At 36.0% G+C, this 20681-nt stretch overlaps 1 protein-coding gene across 9 annotated transcripts in view; it reads right to left on the bottom strand.

Moving 5' to 3' along the window:
• Positions 1–20681, bottom strand: part of LOC310909538 (janus kinase and microtubule-interacting protein 1) — a 108538-nt gene that overhangs the window by 5447 nt on the left and 82410 nt on the right. For 7 of the 9 annotated variants that reach the window (XM_083861474.1, XM_083861475.1, XM_083861473.1 and 4 more), the window contains 7 exons: positions 17411–17620; positions 16653–16772; positions 14713–14859; positions 13970–14110; positions 10784–10843; positions 2989–3117; positions 1634–1762 (listed from right to left, as the gene is read on the bottom strand). In XM_083861474.1, the coding sequence (XP_083717600.1) occupies positions 1634–1762; positions 2989–3117; positions 10784–10843; positions 13970–14110; positions 14713–14859; positions 16653–16772; positions 17411–17620 (936 nt within the window). The remainder of the gene's footprint in view (positions 1–1633; positions 1763–2988; positions 3118–10783; positions 10844–13969; positions 14111–14712; positions 14860–16652; positions 16773–17410; positions 17621–20681) is intronic. The other 2 variants (XM_083861479.1, XM_083861480.1) reach the window with 2 other exon arrangements.

Raw genomic sequence — 20681 nt, 5'->3', positions numbered from 1 at the left:
TCATATTCAGTGACAATGTTCTTAGCAGGGAAGAAAAAATAAATTTAGAAACTGAAAGAGCTCTAAGAAGCTATTCATAAGCTTTAAGGCAATTGAGAAAGGAACAAGGCAGAAAGGGAATTGCATTAAGCACTGAAAAAGACCTTTAGGTAAATGAAATATATTGACTCAAAACAATACATATCCCATAAATAGCACAAATTGCTCATTTCCTCATCTCCACAATTCTTACACTCACCACTACACTACACTGAGTATTAGCCCCTAAGTCCAGTGATGCCCTGAAAGGGACTGGATCATACAAGCTACTAACCAAAAAAGGATATAAAACAAAGCATGTTCCTAGAAACCTTCAGCCACTGACGCTCCTTGAGCTGCCACAAGTATTTTCTCCACCCTACTTCGGGTACTTTTTCACCTAAGCAGTTTATATATTCCTACAGGGATTTTTTTTTTCCCTGCATCTTCGCTTTCTTGCTTACCTTAAGCCTCATCTAAAAGTAATTGGAAATGTGCATCCCACCAAAATAAATCATGCAAAAAGCTAGTTTCTGACTCACTCAAGGGATGGATTTGCAGGGATGTGCCAAAAACCCCAAAATGCCATTAAAAAGAGATAGCAACAATTTCCAATGCTACAAAAAAGTACAGTCTGTAAATGCGTGCAAAATAATATTTTAAAAAGCCCATGAAGACAAAGAAAAGATATAATGGTGTCTCATAATTGGCAAATACATGACTGCCCATGAAATCCTTTTTTAGTAGTACATGGAATTATGCCCCCTATCCTATCTTGAGAAGTGATCTTCAAAGTCTCTATAGCTTTCCTTGGCTAAGTGTCCTACTTAAAAAGAGAGTGTCAAAACTGTAAGATGAAGCTTTTGTAAGATGCTAAGGACTCTAATAAATAAAGCCACAAAACAGTAATTCTACTATTATAAGAACTATATTTCACACATAAAAATAAAAAAGAAGGGTAGGATGGTTGAGTCCTTTCCCACCAGTAATTTTTAAACACATTAAAATCATTGTCCTTCTGCATTCTTAGCAACACACTGCAGTGGCACAGCACAGTGAAGGCCACATGTAGCAAGGCAGTAACATGTAATAATTCACAGTATTTAATGTTTCTCCATTTTTGGGGTTTGGGGAAGTTGTAGAGGGAAGAAGGTCAGGGGTTTTTTAACTGCCAGCTCATGTTCTACTTGGTATCCATCAGGAGCCCCCACTTCCTGTTGTGCAAAACTGCTTTCCAGTGAGCCAGAACCAAGATTTGGTTCAGATTTGCAACAGATTTTTAATATACTCACATGATGGAAGTACCTAAATACTTGTAACAACCTATCCTGTGATTCATTTAAAATCCGTCATGTCACTATCCAAATTTCAGGTTCAAATGGGTTATCACTCTCATAGCATAGAACTCTTTTATATATTATACATGCTAGAATAAAGTGTAACAACATCTTTGTTCTGATTGCACCAGATGAATCTAAATTATGACCTTACTTACAATATCCTCTAATCCTCAAAAACATTGGGCTTTGCATTTCAATGACCTGCAAAGATACCTCCTGCTGTTTCAGCTTTTTCTATTATTTCAGAGTTAGAAGAATTTCAGTTAAAAAATTACCCTTGCTTCTCTCTCTGCATCCAGGGTTCCACCAACTTGTTCTTGGAGCAATGCATATGCTCTTTGCAAAGCTTGATACTCTCTTGTTAGCTGGCAAAACCTGAGTTCAGCTTCTTCTTTAGGTGTGCTCTTAATGAAGAAGGGGGAAAAGTGGGTTTGTACAATGATATATAATAATGGGTTTGTCTGTATAGAAGACAGACTTGCAAACATAACAAGCAACACAACTCATACTAAGTCTCATAAAGTTTAATAAAAGTATAAAATCCTAAAACAAGTGGAAAGGAAAGGAAGGAAGCATGATGAGTAACCATGTCTACCACACAATTTAAGGACAGTGTAAGTTGGCATGTAAGACAGCAATGTACAGAAATGGGAAAGCTGTCTGGGGAAAGATGAGAGGAAAGTTTTGTGCAACACTGTCTTCAGCAACTCCAGAGCCACAGGGGCTTCAGAAGGTAACTGCTCTATTTCTCATGCAGTCCATCCTTCCTTCCTTATGCTTTTTCTCTACAACGCCAGGGTAAAGCACACTGACACAGAAGTTACATTTCAAAAGCTGCAAGATATTTTCTTAAATTTATTCTGTTAATATGAACTATTTTCAAAGTTTTATTTTCCTTGAAATTTGAGCCACTAACTTTAACACTTAAAAGGTCTTTCCTATACTGCTGAGGACAAGAAATGTCCTTCACTTTAATTAATTTTTGCTCCAGGAACTTGAGTTCTAAGGAAAAGAGACTACAATATTATTAGATACTAAACCCAGGAAAAAAGGAAGCTTCTTCTGACTGAGGAGCTTTAGGCAGAAGTTAGTGAACAAGAAAGAAAGATGAAAAAGAGCAACTAATTCGTCCTTTGTGCTCACACACGCAATCTTCCAATGTAGGCCAACAGCACTGTATATCACAGAGCTGAGACAAAACATGTCACTGGTATTCACTACCTATGATCACTTAAGCCTTCATGAATTGCAAAGGCCTCTCTGAGTATTGTGAGCAAAGAAAGAAAATCCTTTGATTGTATCAAAACAGTCAAATAAATTATAAGGTTGAAAGGCAAACTATTGTCTAGTAAGTAGTGACTTTTGGCAAAGCAATGTGCCTATTCATTTTCTTTTGACTAATAAGAAAGAGTTTGAAGAAAAAAAATTATTTCCCAGCCCAATATCTGCCAAATATGTCAGACAGAACATTACCTTATTAATTTTATTGCCAAGTGTATATGTTACCAGACTTGAAAAAAAACCAAAGGAATTCTCTGCCAAATCTTTTACAGTTCATGTGGTACAATATCTGAAAGTTTGTATTTACACTTCAAGAAGTAGAAAGAAGAACAAAACAGTTACCACTTACATCTTCCAAATCTTCTTCTGGTGTTGCTGGTGTCCTGTCTGTTTTATCTGTGTTGTATGAAGTTACAGATGAAGTTTCCGAATCAACAGATTCTTCATCAAATCCAAAAAATGTCTCCACAACATGCCTCTGAAAAATTAGGTTTTTTAGTTACTAGCAAAACAGATGAAAATCTCCAATGACCCAGTAAGCAGCAACCAAGGTTTTCTCTGATGACTATTTTAGTATTTAGGGTTCAAGAAAGGTTTCAGTTGTAAAGTCTTGTTCTCTGATTAAATCAGTTACTTTTTCAACATCATTTGTGGAAGAACCTCTAAGAACAGAACTGGACAAAGAACAGAGATGATGTAAATACCAAAAGAACAATGCTTTAGCAAAACTATAAACCTAGTTACCAAAATCACACAAGTCCTTACAAGATCCACAGTAGAGAAATCCAATATCTATTCTGAATAAAGTAAGCCAGTACAATGCAACATATAAGACGTGCAACCAAAAGGAAAAAAAATATTCTAGAGACCAATATGGAACTAATTTAATTGCTCATACCAATTGCAAAAATAAAACAAACAAACTAACAAACAAACAAATAAATCTATTTTGGAAAACCATACTTAAAAGTATAAATTAATGTTTACCATTTTTTTTCAATATCATCATTTGCACCTTTTTTTTTCCCCCCCCAAAAAAAAGTTTGCTCCAATACTATGTCTAACCAAAAAAACATGTCTAGGGAAAAGCAGCATTGCACTGCAGATCTTAAAAATTTTACACAACATTATCAATTAAATGCATGCTTAGAGAAAATTAGACAAAATTAGTAGCTAGTGGAAATGAGTACAATATCAGTTGTGAAATTGTGATTTTTTTATATAAACACAGACATAGAAAGCAGCAAATTTCCATGGAAATTCAACTGTTAAGAAAAATAGTTTATAAATTTGAATAGAAAAAAAAGGTTTCACCTGTTATTAATCAATAGAAAGCATAACTTCTTACACCACACAAGCATTTTAACAATCCAACGTAATTTCAGAGAAGCAAGAAAACAGAATATTTTTTAAAGGGTGTTGCTGAAAAATGGATTCAGTTTATGAAGCAGGGAGGGTAGTGGCGAGAGGTGGCTGTAAGAAGATGAAGAAAGATCTCTCTTTGTTTTGCCACTGCTTGATACTGAAGCACAGATCTCGATGTCACAGTTTGCTGTTTGGGTTTTTTTCTAAATATATATCAGAGGTTGTCTATGAGAAGCTAATAGCTTATTCATTAAAATAGCCATAAGGATTAAAAAAGTTATCAGTTGTTATTAATTCCAAACATCATGAATCCTACACATCAGCAAAGCCAAACTGCCTGAGTGGAATTGTGATCTATCAATTCAATTCAAGTTACTGACAGGTTTTAACTATAATGCCCTATCTCATTATTATTTCCAAATATTTACCTTTCCCTCTAGTTTTCCAGACTTTCCTAACCTTAGAGATTTTTCCATTATATCTACATAAATGTGGTCTTCTCTTTCTCACAAAGCCCCAGAACACTCACTATATTCTTTTGGTTCAGCACAGCTCTCATGAGCAGTCAAAATACTGTCTTGATTTAAGAGGTACCAAAAAATCAAGCTTGTAGGTGTGACTTTTTGCCTGCATGCATGACATCCTGTGCTCCATTTACAGCCTGCAGCCCTGGTCACCACAGTCCTCCAGGTCATAACCTCATCACTCATAAGCTGAACAAGTCCATAATGGTTTCACAGTACAGCTAATTCCACTCAAACTGCCAAAGACAGCTCCAAGGTCATGTTCTGAGTTCCTCAACTGCTTCACTTTAGATGAGCCCTTCAAACAGTGCTTAAAATTCTCATTCAGAAACCCAAAAAGTCTATCTTTGCTAAACAGACTAAGTTTATCCATATGCATGCAGATAAATATGATGCAGCACAAAAGGCAAAGAGCTTCCAAACAACCTTGAGAAACAGCTTTCGAAAGCTACTACACCACTGCTTTGTGAATTCATAAGATCACAGTTATAGTGCTACAGTGTCGGAAAGACATTAGTCTTTCCTCACTTGTTCAGGAAGCACTGTGATCTTTCACCAGGCAGAGCTATGTCCAAGGTGCTTAAGACAAACAGTTCCCTGGGATAATTTAATCCTTTCCTCCAGCATTCACCAGTTTACCTTTCTGTCCTACTTAACTAAACAAAGGGCACAAGGAATAGGTTTAAGCTCCATTCTAAAAATACAAATACTTATCCAGAAAGGTAATGTATTTACTTGCACTTGAATTAAAGCCATTTCAGACTTCTCTTTCATAAGTACAAAGGTCTACCAGAAACAAGGGGTAATTAGTCCTTGGGAGGTGGCCCATCCAGCTTTTCTTCCCCACTGAATACTATTGCAGCTTACAACCATGTAACAGTAGTACTCTAAATAAATATTGAAAGTTGAAAATAGGGCTAAAGAAATGCTGCTACTTCAAGTTGTAAGGAAGACAAATTTACACCCTGAGTAGTCAGCTCAACCCACTGTCCTGACTCCAAACTGACCTGCAGGTACAGTTTCATGAGGCAGAAGGTACATTTTATGGAGGTAAAGAAGATGGTGGCAGGTAAACAAAGTAAGTGGTAAGTCTTGACTTGGAAAATGCTGGCAGAAGGGACTTCTAAAAGATGGAGAACAATCTTCAATTTCTTATCATATGGCACAGAGATCACAGTACCATGAAGGTCAGAAGCAGCTTAGTTAGAAGTGACAATAAAACCTACGGGATTTTTTTACATCATTTCTGCTGTAAAGTCACTTTTAGGTAACTCAGGTGAAAAAGGTGTCTTCCTTTAACCCTGCATGCACAAACCCACACAAGCCATTTCAAGAAATTAAAATAAATAAGCAGAACAACAGTAATTTTGATTTTAAATATAGGTATAAAGGCTGGAGAAAATACTTAAACCAATGTCAATGTTGTGAAAAACGCTACCTGCATTTAAACATTTCACTTGCAGCAAAAGTAGAGGAAAACACGCATATATCAATAAATAAGCCACTTAAATATTAGATGTGAGGGAATTCTGAAAAAAAAATAGTATTTCCCATGACACTAAAAGCCCCCAACACTTAAAGGAGAGTTAAAAGTCAAACTTTTAAATGCTATAAACACTGCCTGTAATTTGGAGTTACAAGTTTATTTTTAAGACTGCTTCCTTTTTAGCAAAGCTGTATATTTATAATTTTGTGGAGCAGATATGTTTTCCATAGCAATAGAGATAAAGTATTTAATTATTGTATATTACCTGCACATGTATAAATTGCTTCATGACATAATTACAAAATAACCAGTTCTACTGTTGATTATCTAGTATGTGAAACAACCAACTACAAGAACTGATTCCCAGCAAAACCAAAGCAAAGTAATTCACAAGGGGACAGCTGTAGAGAAAGAAAGAAAAAAAAAAACTTGAAAGAAAGATGTGATTCATAAAGTTGTTGATAAACACTGTAATAAATAATAAAGCATCAATAAATATCTCAACTCCAAGGGAGATTCCATACATGCCTCAAAAGCTGTACTACAATGTTCAATGTGCATTTCTGTAAACTACAAAAAGTTTAAAGAAATGCACAATACTCACTGGATTTCTGTAACTATATAAACTATGTTTATTCAAGTTTCATTCAAACTTTTTTTTTTTTTTTAAATGAGAACATTCTCAATTAACAACTTAGAGATTCCTTTATATTTGTTTGCACATTTCTTATTTCTAAATCACAACCTCTTAACTGAGAAAATAGTAATGTAAATTGCTGAAAACTTCTGATTTGAATTCTAATTTCCACTGACTACTGCCATGCATTTAATAACAAGTATTTTTCATGTGGATTTATAGCGGCGTTTTCACATAATTTTAAAGTAAAATTAAGCATTAGGTCTTTATAACTCAGATATTAATGCTTCTACTGAAGTATGGTGCTCAATAAAAATCCAAGTTTAGAATGTTATAAATCAAGTGACACATAAACTACATTATATGCAAATTTCAATATAATCTGATTTCTCTGTTGCTAAAGTAGTTTCATTTTACATTTAAATATTTCATTTTAAGGGACTTAATTGAACATGATGAAAATGATCCAAGATATATTCCCTTGTAATGCATCAGTAACTTCTTACCTTCATGCTTATATGTCATTTCTTGGCAGCCAGAAAAATACAGGCACACCAAAGCACAGAGGCAGAGAAAAAAAGAAAAATATAAAACAAGAAATATGAACTCCATCACACCGATGTGCAGGCTTTCCACTACTGCAGATACAGTTCATTTATTAAAGTTTTAAAAAAGGCACAATCCACAGAGTCCTGCAGTTACCAAATAAGCCAGGTAAATATGTCTTACTTTCAAATGCATGACTTCATCCATCATGGAATGAATGTAACTCCATTCCACATGTCAAAAATAAACAAAATATATAAAATACTGCTTCTGAAGTTTCTTGGTTATTTCACAACAAAAACTGAAATAAAAATTTTTAAAAAGCTCCTTGGAAAAAAATCAGGTATCTGCCTATATAGAGTCACTACATCACTCCTCTAAAGACCTTGCAAGCACAGAGGTTATAAAGCCCATCCTACTTTGCTGCTCCTTTCCTCAGGAGCCTTGTTCCACGGACTCCTATGGTCCTTGGGAATTAAAAGAGTGCTCTGAGAAAGCTACAGTAGCAACAGTAACCCAGCGTGCCTACAGAGCTCCAGAAATAGCACTGATATCTAATTACAAAACCAAAAAATATACAATTTTCAAAAGCTTCTCAGCTGAATTGATGCTCAGGGCTGTAAAGGCTACTGGCAGATCATTCACACAAGATGTCTCAAAGATGGAGAAAGGCATTCCATGAATTCTGTTCCAGATAACACAAATGTCAGGAAAATGCTCATTAGAAAACAACCACAGACTCATTAGAAAATAACCACAGACTCTCTGCAGTCAGACCATCTCAGGAATGAAGGAAGCTGGAGTCTAAAAGCACCCATTTAGGAAAATCTGCAACAGATGAGTGTAAATCTTCACCCTGTGCACCACGTTCCTGGTTATTAGAATAGAAAAGGAATCATTCTATACCTTCCACAATATGTTTATCTGACCACTTTCATGAAACCTCATTCTCATGAGTTATTTCCTCTTTCATTTTGTCACAAGGAATGAGACACATCTGGAAATAGATACGACTCCACCAGCCAAACTTATTTCACTGTGTTAATCCTAATTTTACATTTAACAAACCTTAGAAAAAAAAGCCAAAGACTTAGACCTGCAATTTGTTTTTCTGAGTGTTTGGTTAAGACAGGTTAACACATAATTTCACTATTATTCTATACAGGTTATATCATCTGAATAAGATAAAAATCTTGCACAAACAATAGACAGAAATAGAGGTATGCTGTGCATGTCTATGTAGAAAATAACTCATCTTAGACTGCCTTTATAGTCTGTGGAGAAAACCAGGCAATTCTAGAACAAAATTCACATGTCCTATTTAGATAACAACTTCCAACCACTTAATGTTACCACTTTGTCTAGAGCAAGATGTCTGTATCTCATGTCCATTACTGACATCTAACCAACACTTGCAACACTGGGTTAAATAAATTCTACCCTTTTCTTCTGGATTCCTCATACAGTCTGTAAAAACAGAGATGATGAAGAGGGTAAAATCCCAACCCATCTGAGTAAGCAACCCATTCCACATAGATTGTTTAAATTGAAAACTGTTGGAAACACAGCTTCCTTTGAGGATTTTGAACCACACAGGTGGGGAAGGGAATCAGCCCGTATGTCAGAATTGGATTTTTAGAAGCTGACACCAACCGTAGTTAAACTGTCAGTCAACACTGCATATAAATGTGAATAGTCTACAGGTTTATCCACTGGCAGGTAATGACACAGTAGTATTATTGATTCCTTCTTTCATTCCTTAAGAAATTAGCTCATTGATAAAGTTTAAATATGGCTACATATTAACTATATATTAACTAGTGTGTTTATATGGTAGAACTACAATAGTGCATAGAATCCCATTTGCACTTCTCTCACAACTTTCTCTTTTTTCACTTGTTTTTTGTTTTATAATCCTGCTTTTCCTTTCGGGAGATGGCATCACATGAAAGTTCAGATGGATTAAAGTCTATGAAGAGTGAATGGACAGAGGATGGAATAATTTGTAGCAGAAATGTCTGCTACTGATTAATCTGTTCTTTCTGATAAATCTATCATAGCTGAAATAAGAAGCACACCCCTACTAACTCTGCTGTCCATATGAATACAATTCTGGCAGTATGCTGCAGAATTCCCCATATTATAGCAAATAATGCTCTTAGCAAACTGAGAATAGCGTTGCCACAAAATTTTAATGGTATCATGCCCATTCTCTTCAATCCTCATGTTTTTCAACTCCTGCTTTGGTTGATAAGGAAAAGAAGAAGAGACCACAAAAGCATATTGGAAAGGTCCAGAGCCTATGTCAGCTGAAGTTCAACTAACACAGAGCATTTTCAAGACATAAATGCATATTTATTGAAGATTTCAGCCTACAGAAATTCTCATCACCAGTTACCAATACTTAAAAATTGACTTAACTAGTTTTGTTTCACGAGGAACTTTATAATTTAGCAAACGATTTTACACATTTAACTTACAGTCAGATAAAGGCTAGTAATTAGAGAGAACTATAAAAAGTACAGTATAAGTTACACACATATATATATTTACTTTTGCATTCTGTTTTTAAAATTGCTCTCAAAACACAAATTTCCAGTTACACTACATCAAGAAACAATGGTTTACAGTTGCTGCAAATATATTTGGCAGGATCTACTGCTACTTCTGATCTTTTCTTTTTTCCTATGTAAAAGACATCATTATTAGAAACAGAATTTGAAGAAACCACCAGTAAAATAGAGAGTCCCAAAGGATAAATTTTTCAGAATATAGGCATTAGAGTGCAGAGCAATAAAAAAGCACCACCTGGAGCTTACCAGGAATAGACTATGCAGATAACACTGACACAAGGAACCTATTTATGACAAAATATATCTTAAGCTACCATATAGATGATAATGATATCTTCACTCTTCATTTCCATTTTTTCCCTCTTACTCCATTTCCCAGCTCCCACACACATGCTCCAGGCTGCTAATGTTCAACTTCACAAAAAACATTATTCAGCAAATTACTTCAAGCATGTTACAAGAAACTTTAAGGGTACTTTCTGAAGCAAAACTTTTCTGTTTTTATAATCTGAATTTTTGCCTTGAACCTTGTATCTAGAGCAGAAAAGTTATTAGAGCATAACAGTTGGAATTGTCTTACTACTTATATATCACATACAGAAATATTATTTCAGTAACATCCCCAGCATGGGTAATTCTTTACTTGTGATTCAGCTCTGTGTTGGTACAAGTAGTTTAAAGGGAGTATGTTCTTTAAAACAGACTGAATATCTGCCCTTTGAAATTGTAGTTGTTTCAAGCCATTAAAACATTATGCCTCAAGCCACTTGAATATTTAGGTTACAGTGGCTAAAAGTGTAATTTTATTGTTCATTTAAAACAAACCCCAAAACAACATCACTTGTGTGAAGTACAAAACTCTTGAATTACCCTACAGAACGGAGCACTCACCAGGGTAAGCAGAAAAACTATATGGATTTTTCTCAGTAAGCAGAGCTTTAAATTCAGGCAGTATTTGAAAGAGGTGGTGTCCACAGCAACAGAAACACATGAAAAACCGAAGGTTTGCTCACCTTTGGAGGCTTCAGACTTTTCCTCCTCTGTTTTTTAGACCGCAATAACCGTTCTCTTTCCTAGAAGGAAAGAGAACATTTTGGTATGGGTTTGTTTTAAAACTATACTTAGATATGTCTAACACAGAGAAATATCATCAGCATTTTCTTTAAGCCTCTGGTAAAGCTAACACGATGTCTTTAACCTTTTGAATAACACCATGTTACACCACACTGAACTGCAGCTTTATGCCTTTAGCAAACAAACCTTCAGCCATGTACTTCACGCATTTGATGGGAAGTTGGCAAGAAAAGGCTTTGTTAAATACTGAGCACAGATTTCTGACAGTTCTTTTGACTCTTTTACCAAGAAGCTCACTATGGAAACAGAATTCAGAGTGTCACTTCAGTGTTCAACCATCCTGAAGAAGCACGTTGGGAGACAGACATTAGTCCAGTCTTAGTAATTAAAAGTCATTATATCAGACATATTCTGATATACAAGCATGCATATGCAGATACAGTGTTACATCTGACTTATCCTTGTAGGGCAAAAGTCTCAAATCCAAAGGCACTCTCAGTCTGGGTCAACTTGTCGCTGTCTTTTTTCTACTCCAGTTTTGGTGCAAGATCACAATAAACTATACCATAACATGAGGAGGTCATGACTGGAAATGCAAGATTTATGTTCATCTAAATCCAAGAATACTGCCTTAAAGTCCAAAGGAGAAGAGGAGGAAGAGAAGGTAAAAAAAATGCGAAGAAGCAAGCAAAAAAATCCCCAGCAACACAGGAGGCAGGTGCTCTGTCTTCTTGCTTTTTTCTGATTCTTTCCTTAGCTCTGCATCTTTGTTTGCAGCACCTCTATTTTTAAAAGACAGATTGCAGTTCCAAGTGCTTCTTTAGCAGTTATTGCTCACTGCATGGTATTAGTCTATTCAGTTATTTGCTTTGCATTCAGTTCAGAAACTGGAAAAATAGGAAGCTCACAGTAGAAATCACAATAAAGTTATTTATCAGCACATTGTTCCAGGAAATAAGTTTTGGGAAATGCAGAATAGCTGAGAGAAGTACAAAAACTTACATAGCACCTTGAATACATGTAGTTTGAAAAATAAGGAAAAGTTACGACTGCCAAGGTAGAATGGTGCAGGTATTTCAAGCTGCAGAATAATACAGTATTTTAAGGTAAAAAACCCAGACAGCTGAATTTTATACTGTTAAAGAGAAGTGCTCTCTTCTCAGATGCCCACTTAAGGCACAATTCCTGTTTTAAGTAAGGTATTCTGCCTCCCAAGCAGGTCTCCAAACAAATGCAGTGCAGAATGAACAAACACTTCCAAAATCCCAGTCCTTCCTGTTTCTAATCTTGTTCGTAAGAAGACTGTTTAATTTACTGTCTCAATATAAATCGAGCTACCAGAACAATAATAATGCCAATTAATTAGCATCTTTTGCAGTCATCTGAGTTTACCTTGGCAGCTTTCCTTTTAAGAACTGACCAGAACACCACTGTTGTGAGAGAAGTCATGTTCACAAGGTTGCAACAGCATCAAAGATACTCTACAGATGACACTGTTAATCAGTTCAGACAACCCTACTGCCTGAGACTAATGTTCTTATTTCCCTTATCATATTGGTCTCAGCTGGAGTTAAGCTGATGATTTTTATATTAATCAGATATGGGACATTTGGGTCATTCTTGGTAACTATGATACATTTGTAGTCTGTAGAGGTGTGGTTTGGGCCAGAAAAGAGAGCTCAAAATCAACAGTGTGCAGAATTCCACTGCATTCACATTGAAGGCAAAGGCTCGATTAGTTTGTACGGGAACCAAAGAAGTTTCCTAGTTAAAAATTTAATTAATTTCTGCAAGTGGAATAGTATCTGTAAATAGGAAACAAAGCAAAAATGAAACAGTATTTTAGAATATTTATTTATTTTACTTTCACACTAAGCACAAGTTAATATTATTTGACCACGGTCAGGATACAATATATTTCCTCATATCACTAGCTGAGACAGTAGAAAGAGAGTCCTTTCATACCCACTTTGCACTGAAATGTAAGTGAGGTTATATCTGCCATGTACTGCACATCTAATGTCATATAACCATCCATGCCTCTGCAGTTTTATTTGGAAGCTAAAGCAGCATCGCTCTGTGGACCAGACCCTACATCACAGCATCTGAGTAACATCCTACTGCTTGTAACACTGTGACACTGGAGAACGCACACACGCATTGCACTTTGGCACTGATTTCAGAGGAAAATCTTGGATCTAAATCTCAGAGGAACTGACAGGAACTGAGACTATGCTCCATCTCCATACAGCAGTACCACACCTTCTTGTTTTTCCTTTTTGAAGCTTCTATTTTTATTTTCCATGATGTATCCAATTGTTTGATTTTCTGTTTAGACAGAAGGCTCTTAAATTCTTTTTATGATTTTGCAGCAGTCACTAGTGCCATTTGGGATGTCTGAGTCTGCCTGAGTTCCAGATGCTGCTGCAGAATGGCAAGGGTCTCTCAGAGATTATGTGTAATTTCTGCTAGCACCAGAAGGATTTATCACAAATTGCACTAAATAGCACTAGACACCTCTAACACAACTTGAAAGATTCCTCATCAAACACAACTTGAAGGGTTCCTGATCAAACACTGCAAACATCTATGAGCATCACCTTCATAAGCCTTCAGAGTCAGAGGGCAGCAGCTGTGCCATTTAATCCTAAACCATGCTGCTGCCTTTGGTTTGATGAACCACACAGAGTTCTCCCCATCTGTTTTACATACAGATCATATGGCCAGCTCAGCTAGAGGTGCTTAACTACCATGTTTCTCTCTTTTAGAACTTCTAGATCAGGGGAGTGCTTGGGTTTGTATTCAACACCTTTTGTTCATTAAGTTTTGGAAAATCTCCTTTACTCAAGTTCCTCATTTGTTGACAGCCAGTTTTTAAGTAAGGTCAGTGGGCTGATTATGCACTTTTCTTCACAAGCAGCTCGTAATAGTTATTTTTAATACACAGATTCATACACATTCCAAAAAAACTTCATTCACTACCTGAGAAAAAACAAAAACCCTTTGACACCAAAGAACTATTTCTGCATCACTACTACAACTGGAGTTAAAACATTCCTCTCAAATCCTTAGCTTGCTTATAGATGTGTGTGCATGCACATGTGTATACCAGTCATAAACATTACCACTGTGAGATCATCAATAACATGCTGTTGTTCTTTGACTTGCAGTCTAAGGAATTCAATTTCTTGTTCCTCTCGTGTGCTGCTGAGATCATTCAAAGATGTGTGCCTCTTCAGTGCTGGTTGTGAAGATAACTTTTCTTTCTACAAAACAAAAAAACATAAAGAATGTTTTGAAGTGTCTTGCACTAGAAAAAGTCTTATGTGTGATGTAGCAACCAAGAATTCTTTGAACTCATCAGTGGATACTCCACTACAACACAAGGCCTCTCAACAAAAAAACCCTCATATTCGATATGCCTCTGCGTTAATCTCTCACATAAGATATTTTAAAACAGAATCAAAGAACAGTCTGGAAAAGAATTAGCAGACAAGTGAACTCAGTGACCCAGCATAGTGCATGCACTCAAATTCAGTTCTGACTTCTAATCATAAAAGCAGTATTTATTAAAGCTGATTTTTAGTCACAGCTTTTTACAGTCTGCAAAAACATTTTATCTATCTGTGCTCCCTTCCCTTAATCAGTGTGAATTGACAAAACACAAAGCACATGCCACTCTGAATTTAGAATATGAGTATTCAGCTGTATTGTCTGGATTTGACAGTTGCACCATCCCACTGTGGAGACTGATCTGTTTGTGTTAGAATAAAAGCCTCACAAGCACTTCCACCTCAAAGTAACTGTGTGCAATGTGTTCTCATAACATGATGTTGGAAATGATTACTTACCAAAGATGGTTACTTACCAGTTCTACATTTTCCCTGGATAAATTTTTTATTTTCTCTTCCATTCTCTGGATACACTGTAACATATCATCATTTTTTTTGCTCATCCTCTTATTTTTTTCTACCAAAGGCTTCAGCTGACTTTCTGTCTCCCTAGAACGTTTCAGCTGCAAATGGCAAAGGAACAAGGTTAGCTGTGCTTTAGTTTACCTTTGAAGGAAAAAAAAATAGGTGTGTTTTCATTTGCCTTTCTTAATTCAGAAAGTTTAGCTCTTCTGCTAAATGGCATACACCACTGCTGAACTACGAACTACAGCAGTCCTAACAAGTAAGATGTAACATTTTTGTATTGTTTGCCAAAACACTAAATCTGGTCACTGGATCTTGCTCTTGGCAAACACTTATGATGGTCCATAGTGATTTTCTTATAAACTAATCTCAATTTATATAAGCTTCTTGTGACCAACTAGGTCTCTAGACAAGTTGTTTTCACCAATTTAGCCATCCCTTAAGAGGAGGACACTTTTCCTTCTCTACTTCAAAAAACCCTTTACCTAATGCATAATTAGAGCAATGAGAAAGTCAGCCAGAGGGCACAGATTCAATCTCAGCATTCTGCTGACATTTTCAAGCTGCTCAATTTTGCTCCTGTGGTTTTATGATGTTAGACAATTATGTGAAGCAAATTACTGCTCTTCCTTGCAACTGTGTGTATTCAATATTTCACTTTTTTACTTCATGAGCTGTTTCATTTGAAAAAAAATATCTATTTTTCTCAGTCAAAAGATTTTTAAATTTGCTGAGTTATATCTGGAAAGGAGAAAGAAATAATACTTTTTTTTCCCTGAGATACATTCACTGAGTATTTGGTTTTCTGTTTCATTCTTGAGAAAATTATTTTTCACAGTGCTTAATCACATGGCCTTGCTGTTACTAATGACTTTGTGTGTACTATTGTCTCATAACATAAAATCTGCTCCACATCTTTTTCAAAATAGATGTCTTATGCCCCTGGATCTAGACTCAAGAAGAGCACTTGATTGAGTCATACATGCCCCTCCATCTAGAGGGACACTGAAGGATACATTACAATACTTTGGGATTCTTCAGGGATGTTTTGAATTATTTATTTATTATTTATTATTATTTTTATTTCTGCCCACAGAAAGGATTACCAAGGAAGAAGACGTCAATGTTCCACAAAGACGTCAATGTTTCACTCATCTATAGGACTGACACATGGCACCACTTCAGCCCTTAGTGTAATTTTAGAATCACATATATAGGTTCCATCTTTTTAGAATGAAAAATCTTTTCTGCCTCTAGAATTAGGGCATTAAAGGACACCTGTAAAAATTCCTATTGTGAAACTCACCTCCCATTGCAGTCAATGGGAGTTTTACCACTAACCTCAGTACAAGCAATTAAGCAGTGATAAAGGTTAATAAAATCCATTCTTAAAATTCATGTCATATTCTTTCTCGTGTAAGTTACTATCCCTCTCCTAGGACAATTTCACCTACTTAAGAGACTTCCCTTGAGATATTGATGATTTTTCATCACTAGCACAAGAAAGCTTTTTTAACTCCTAGTTAGCATAAGCATGTCACAAAAACAAATTTCAAAAGGATGAGTACAGCAATTTAAGTGCATGGATTATACATGTTTTACACAACATCATTACACAGTGCTACAGGCAGTTTACCAGTTAATTTGATTACTATGACCTCAAAACAAATTTGCAAATTTTTATTTTTGTAGAACAGGAAAGATTCCATCCATGTCTTCTATGGTCAAAAGATTAATTTCTATAGAAATCTCTGTTACATTTAGATGTAATTGACTGAGGCCAACCAAGACTAATTTTTGAATTATTTATAACACTGACTTTCCAACATTAAATCTTTTGCCATAAAGATGCCCTCCCAGTCACCATCTGCGTTATTACTAATTAATTTACCAGTTCATTTCTTTCATCTGCTAGGAGAGTATTTCTGTCTTCCAGCTTCCTTATTACAGCATTCAGTTCAGCGATTTTTAACTGAAATCTCCGCACATCTCGTTCATCCAGATGCTGCTCCTTTATATCGAAAACATATAGATTTATAAAATTACTTTTTAAAAAATGTTTTACTGTCCATAGTTCAATATCATGGCTTAGCAAGAGTATTGTGTAAATTCAAAACAGACCTGTACATCAGTGTCTAGAAAACTTACTGTAATTAACTAAAACACTAAATAATAGCATCCTGGGGAGCTGTTTCATCAACAGCATCTTGTGAAATGCATGTAAAGTTCAACAATTAAAAAAACTAGCTAGGTAAATAATATTTTATACACAGCAGGTTACTTCTCACCAGATTTCTTACTCTCAGTTAAAATAGTTCTAGTGTAAAGGACACAGATTAAAATCACATGGCTAAGCTTTTGAGAAGTATAGTACCTATTTTCTAATGGCTAAAATATTCCTAAAGTCATGAAATAGTAAGAAAATATTGAGGTTCACAACTCAAGATCACAGTGTAAATTCCAGAAGTTCTAAATCCACATATTTCTCAATATTCTTTGCAATTTAAGAGGTCCAAGGAGTTTTTAAAACAGCACAGTACAGTGACAGGCCATTTACCATTAATTGGTCCTAGCAGTAACCACAAAACCAGTGTGAACACCCAGGCAGTTATCCAGAGCTGAACTTCAGAGAAAATACCATTTTCTTACCGGACTTCCCATCAGCTCACTGATATCTCCTACTCCCGCAGGAAGCTCCCTCTTGGGACTACTGTGGTATCGTTCTGCCTCCTTCACTTGGACAAGCTGCTCATCCAAAGCTTCTTTCTGAAGGAGCAGTTTTTGTGTATGGCCTGCCTGGACACCAAGGTCCTTCTCCAGAGCCAGAATCACCCTGTCTTTGCCTTTTATCTCGTCCATCTGGAAAGAAATAATGCATGTAGGAAGTTTCTGTGAGATCCCCACACTCACTGCATGAAACACACAAATTTCCAAAAACAATGTTCTGTTTCCTTCAGAATTACACCAGCACTGAAACTATGGCTGCCAAAAAGAAAATGTATCTCCTCTGTAGTCTTTTTCTCTGTCCTTAAAAAAGGCTCAGCCTTCACTTGATCAAGAGTTTCCTTGGTCCAGTCTTAACTCAAGAGACAAACAAAACCCCATGCAAATATACAGTAAAACAGAATACATAGCCACTGAAAACATCCACTTCATCTGAGGATACACACTTCAATATGGAGAAGAAAAATCTGCTTTCACTATGTTTTAGCAAAGAAACACAACCAGAACAAGATAAGATAAACACACCCTTTAAAACTCACCTGGGCTTTGTTCCAAAGCTTGAGCCACACACATTTGCCCCATGTTGACTCCCTCTTTATTAGTGAGTATCACATGTGGTGAATCTCTTCACAGACATTTAAAATTAGTAGCACATACATGCACAATACATAAAATTAAAACCTTAAGCATACCTACGTATTTTATGTGCCCTTACTATAAGATTCAAATGAGGACTAGTCTTTATGTAGAAGGAAAAAAAGTAAGTGCACACAGACCATTAGAATAAAGGGTAGGAAGAAACAGTTCTTAAACACCCTCTCTGGTTACTGAACTGTGTGTTCATACATCTCCATAGCAAATAAAGCACATTGCTCACAGTGATCTACTGCAGCTCTCATAGGATTTGTCCCGCGCAGCATCAGTGTTAAATTCACTTTGGTACTATTCCAAATGCTAGAGGAAGTGACAATCTGCAGCAGTTACTATAGAAACAGATTTCTTAACAAGAATGTTAACCATTAATAATATATTTATTGGAACTGTGCTGTATCTCCTCCAGTTTACAAAACTGTCTTCTTGGCCAGCATAAATACATGAAATTTTGAAAGTAAGAGTACTAGAATCCTATTTGAAAAAATAAAATCATGAACTAATTAAATCATATGTTTGTTGTTTATTATAGTCCTACATCCATAGAAGTCCATTATGTCAAGTTACACCAAAACCAAAAAGACATACTAGAAGTAATTTATAGTTCAATTGAAGTGATTTACAGGATTAACACAATGAGATTACAGGATCGGATGCAATTTGCTTCTTCAGGATTCTTTTATTAATCCTTTCACAGTCCACAAAGCATGTGAAATTAGTTTGTGTACAGAACCTGACTGGCAGGGGATGGCTTGGCTGAACCATGATCAAAGATAAAAAGGTCATATTTGAAGTGAGTAAGATGAGCTAGACTACCTTGAAGTTCTAACTGGAACTGACCAAGATTGGTTTTGATGGAGATTTCTTCCCTGATTTAGAAAAGTTGCTGTGTCCCAACTCCTCAGACAGTAAATAAAAGCAATACTTCCCAGTATGTCAACTCACATTTGTGAGACTTCCAAGTATGCTAAAAAAGGACTTGCAGGAAAGAATGCAGTTTTTATAAATGGAAGAATTTGCAACATGCAGGATTTCAGAGGGACAGTGCAGCAAACAACAATGACAAAAATTAAGCAGCTGCCTCATTTACTGAATGCTATCTGTCAGGCACACTGATCTATCAGGGAGGCCTCAGGAGGAAAAAATGTCATGTAACTAAATACTGTGGACAGTTTCACTTTCAATGACACAGGTGTTCAGACTGAACATCCATATAACTGACACAGGAATTTGCCCAGTCAAGGCACACATTCAGTAAGATGACCCAAGCTTACATATGCAGCCCTAATTTGTGGTACTCAATTGGTAGCATATTTCATATTCTTCCTGTTCTCACAACTTAATGGTAAATGCAATGACATAGGCTTTAAGTTGGAAGAAAAAAGGAAAGCAACAATCTTGGTACATCTGCTTCTTGCTGAACTGACACAGAACTGATCCTTTGAAACAGATGTGAGCAGTGCAGTCACACTCATGTCACCCTCCTCTCACATTGATCAAACCACACAGACTTACACAAATTAGAAAGAAATGCCACAAAAGAGCATAGCTTTGAGGTGAGGGTTAAGGGAAGGCATAATTCTCCTCTGCTTTTCCTACTACTCTTTTTCCTACCACAAAAATCTACATGTGGTGAATCTTTCAGAAATACCCCATGTTTAAATCAAGCATACAAATCTTTGAAACACTGATATAATAAAATACCAAAAACTGTAGATCCTTTTTTATTTTGGGTTTCTATCTTAAATTACAAGCATACACTAGAGAACCTCTTACTCATGTAAACTAAACATGTGCACACACACATATACACATACAAACACACAGAACACTGCAATAGTGCTTAGTTTTTTATAAGCACAAACCACCAGAAGAAAGAATTTCTAAGCAACTAACTTACCACAAATTGATAAAGATGACTAGAACTGCACCAAGAATGCTTCCAAATTATGCTTCAGAAGCATGGGGGTCAGTACAATTGTGCTCTCTTCAAGGGGATGGTTACACCCTTTATTCATCCAATGTAACTGCACTGACCTAGTTAATGTCTCAATTTTCTAACATCTACTGCAATCTGACCCAAAGACTTACTATCTTTTTCAGCCTTGCATGGGGCAGAGCAAATTCGTTCATCTTCCTTGCCTGCTTTCTTAACAGAGAGTAGAAATTAGTCCAGAGTGGGGGGAAAAAAAAGAAAGGTAAGTATTTTACAGGAATGCAACTTTCCAACATGTGGAAGAGATCAAGGGCCCAGGTGGCAATGGAAGAGGAGACACATGACTAGGAAGAAGAGAGAGATGGTTTAGGTTTAAACTGAACATAAGCTGCCATAGAAGACTTTAGTTTAGCCTAGTATTATATATTCTAATAGTTGTAAAAGCTCAAACAGTCTCTATGTCAGTTCTGTCACACTGGAGAACCACTGGAGCTACAGTTTGCTACATGAAGGAAAAAAAAAAAGTTGGCAGCATAAAGGTGAACCAACTAATGTAATTAGGTATGAATTAGGTATGTATTTTAGACATATGTATTATGGTCTCTGTTT

The sequence above is a fragment of the Zosterops lateralis genome, assembly GCF_965231275.1.
Source record: "Zosterops lateralis genome assembly, chromosome: 5".
Taxonomy (NCBI): domain Eukaryota; kingdom Metazoa; phylum Chordata; class Aves; order Passeriformes; family Zosteropidae; genus Zosterops; species Zosterops lateralis.
This window is presented reverse-complemented; position numbering and strand designations above follow the sequence as displayed.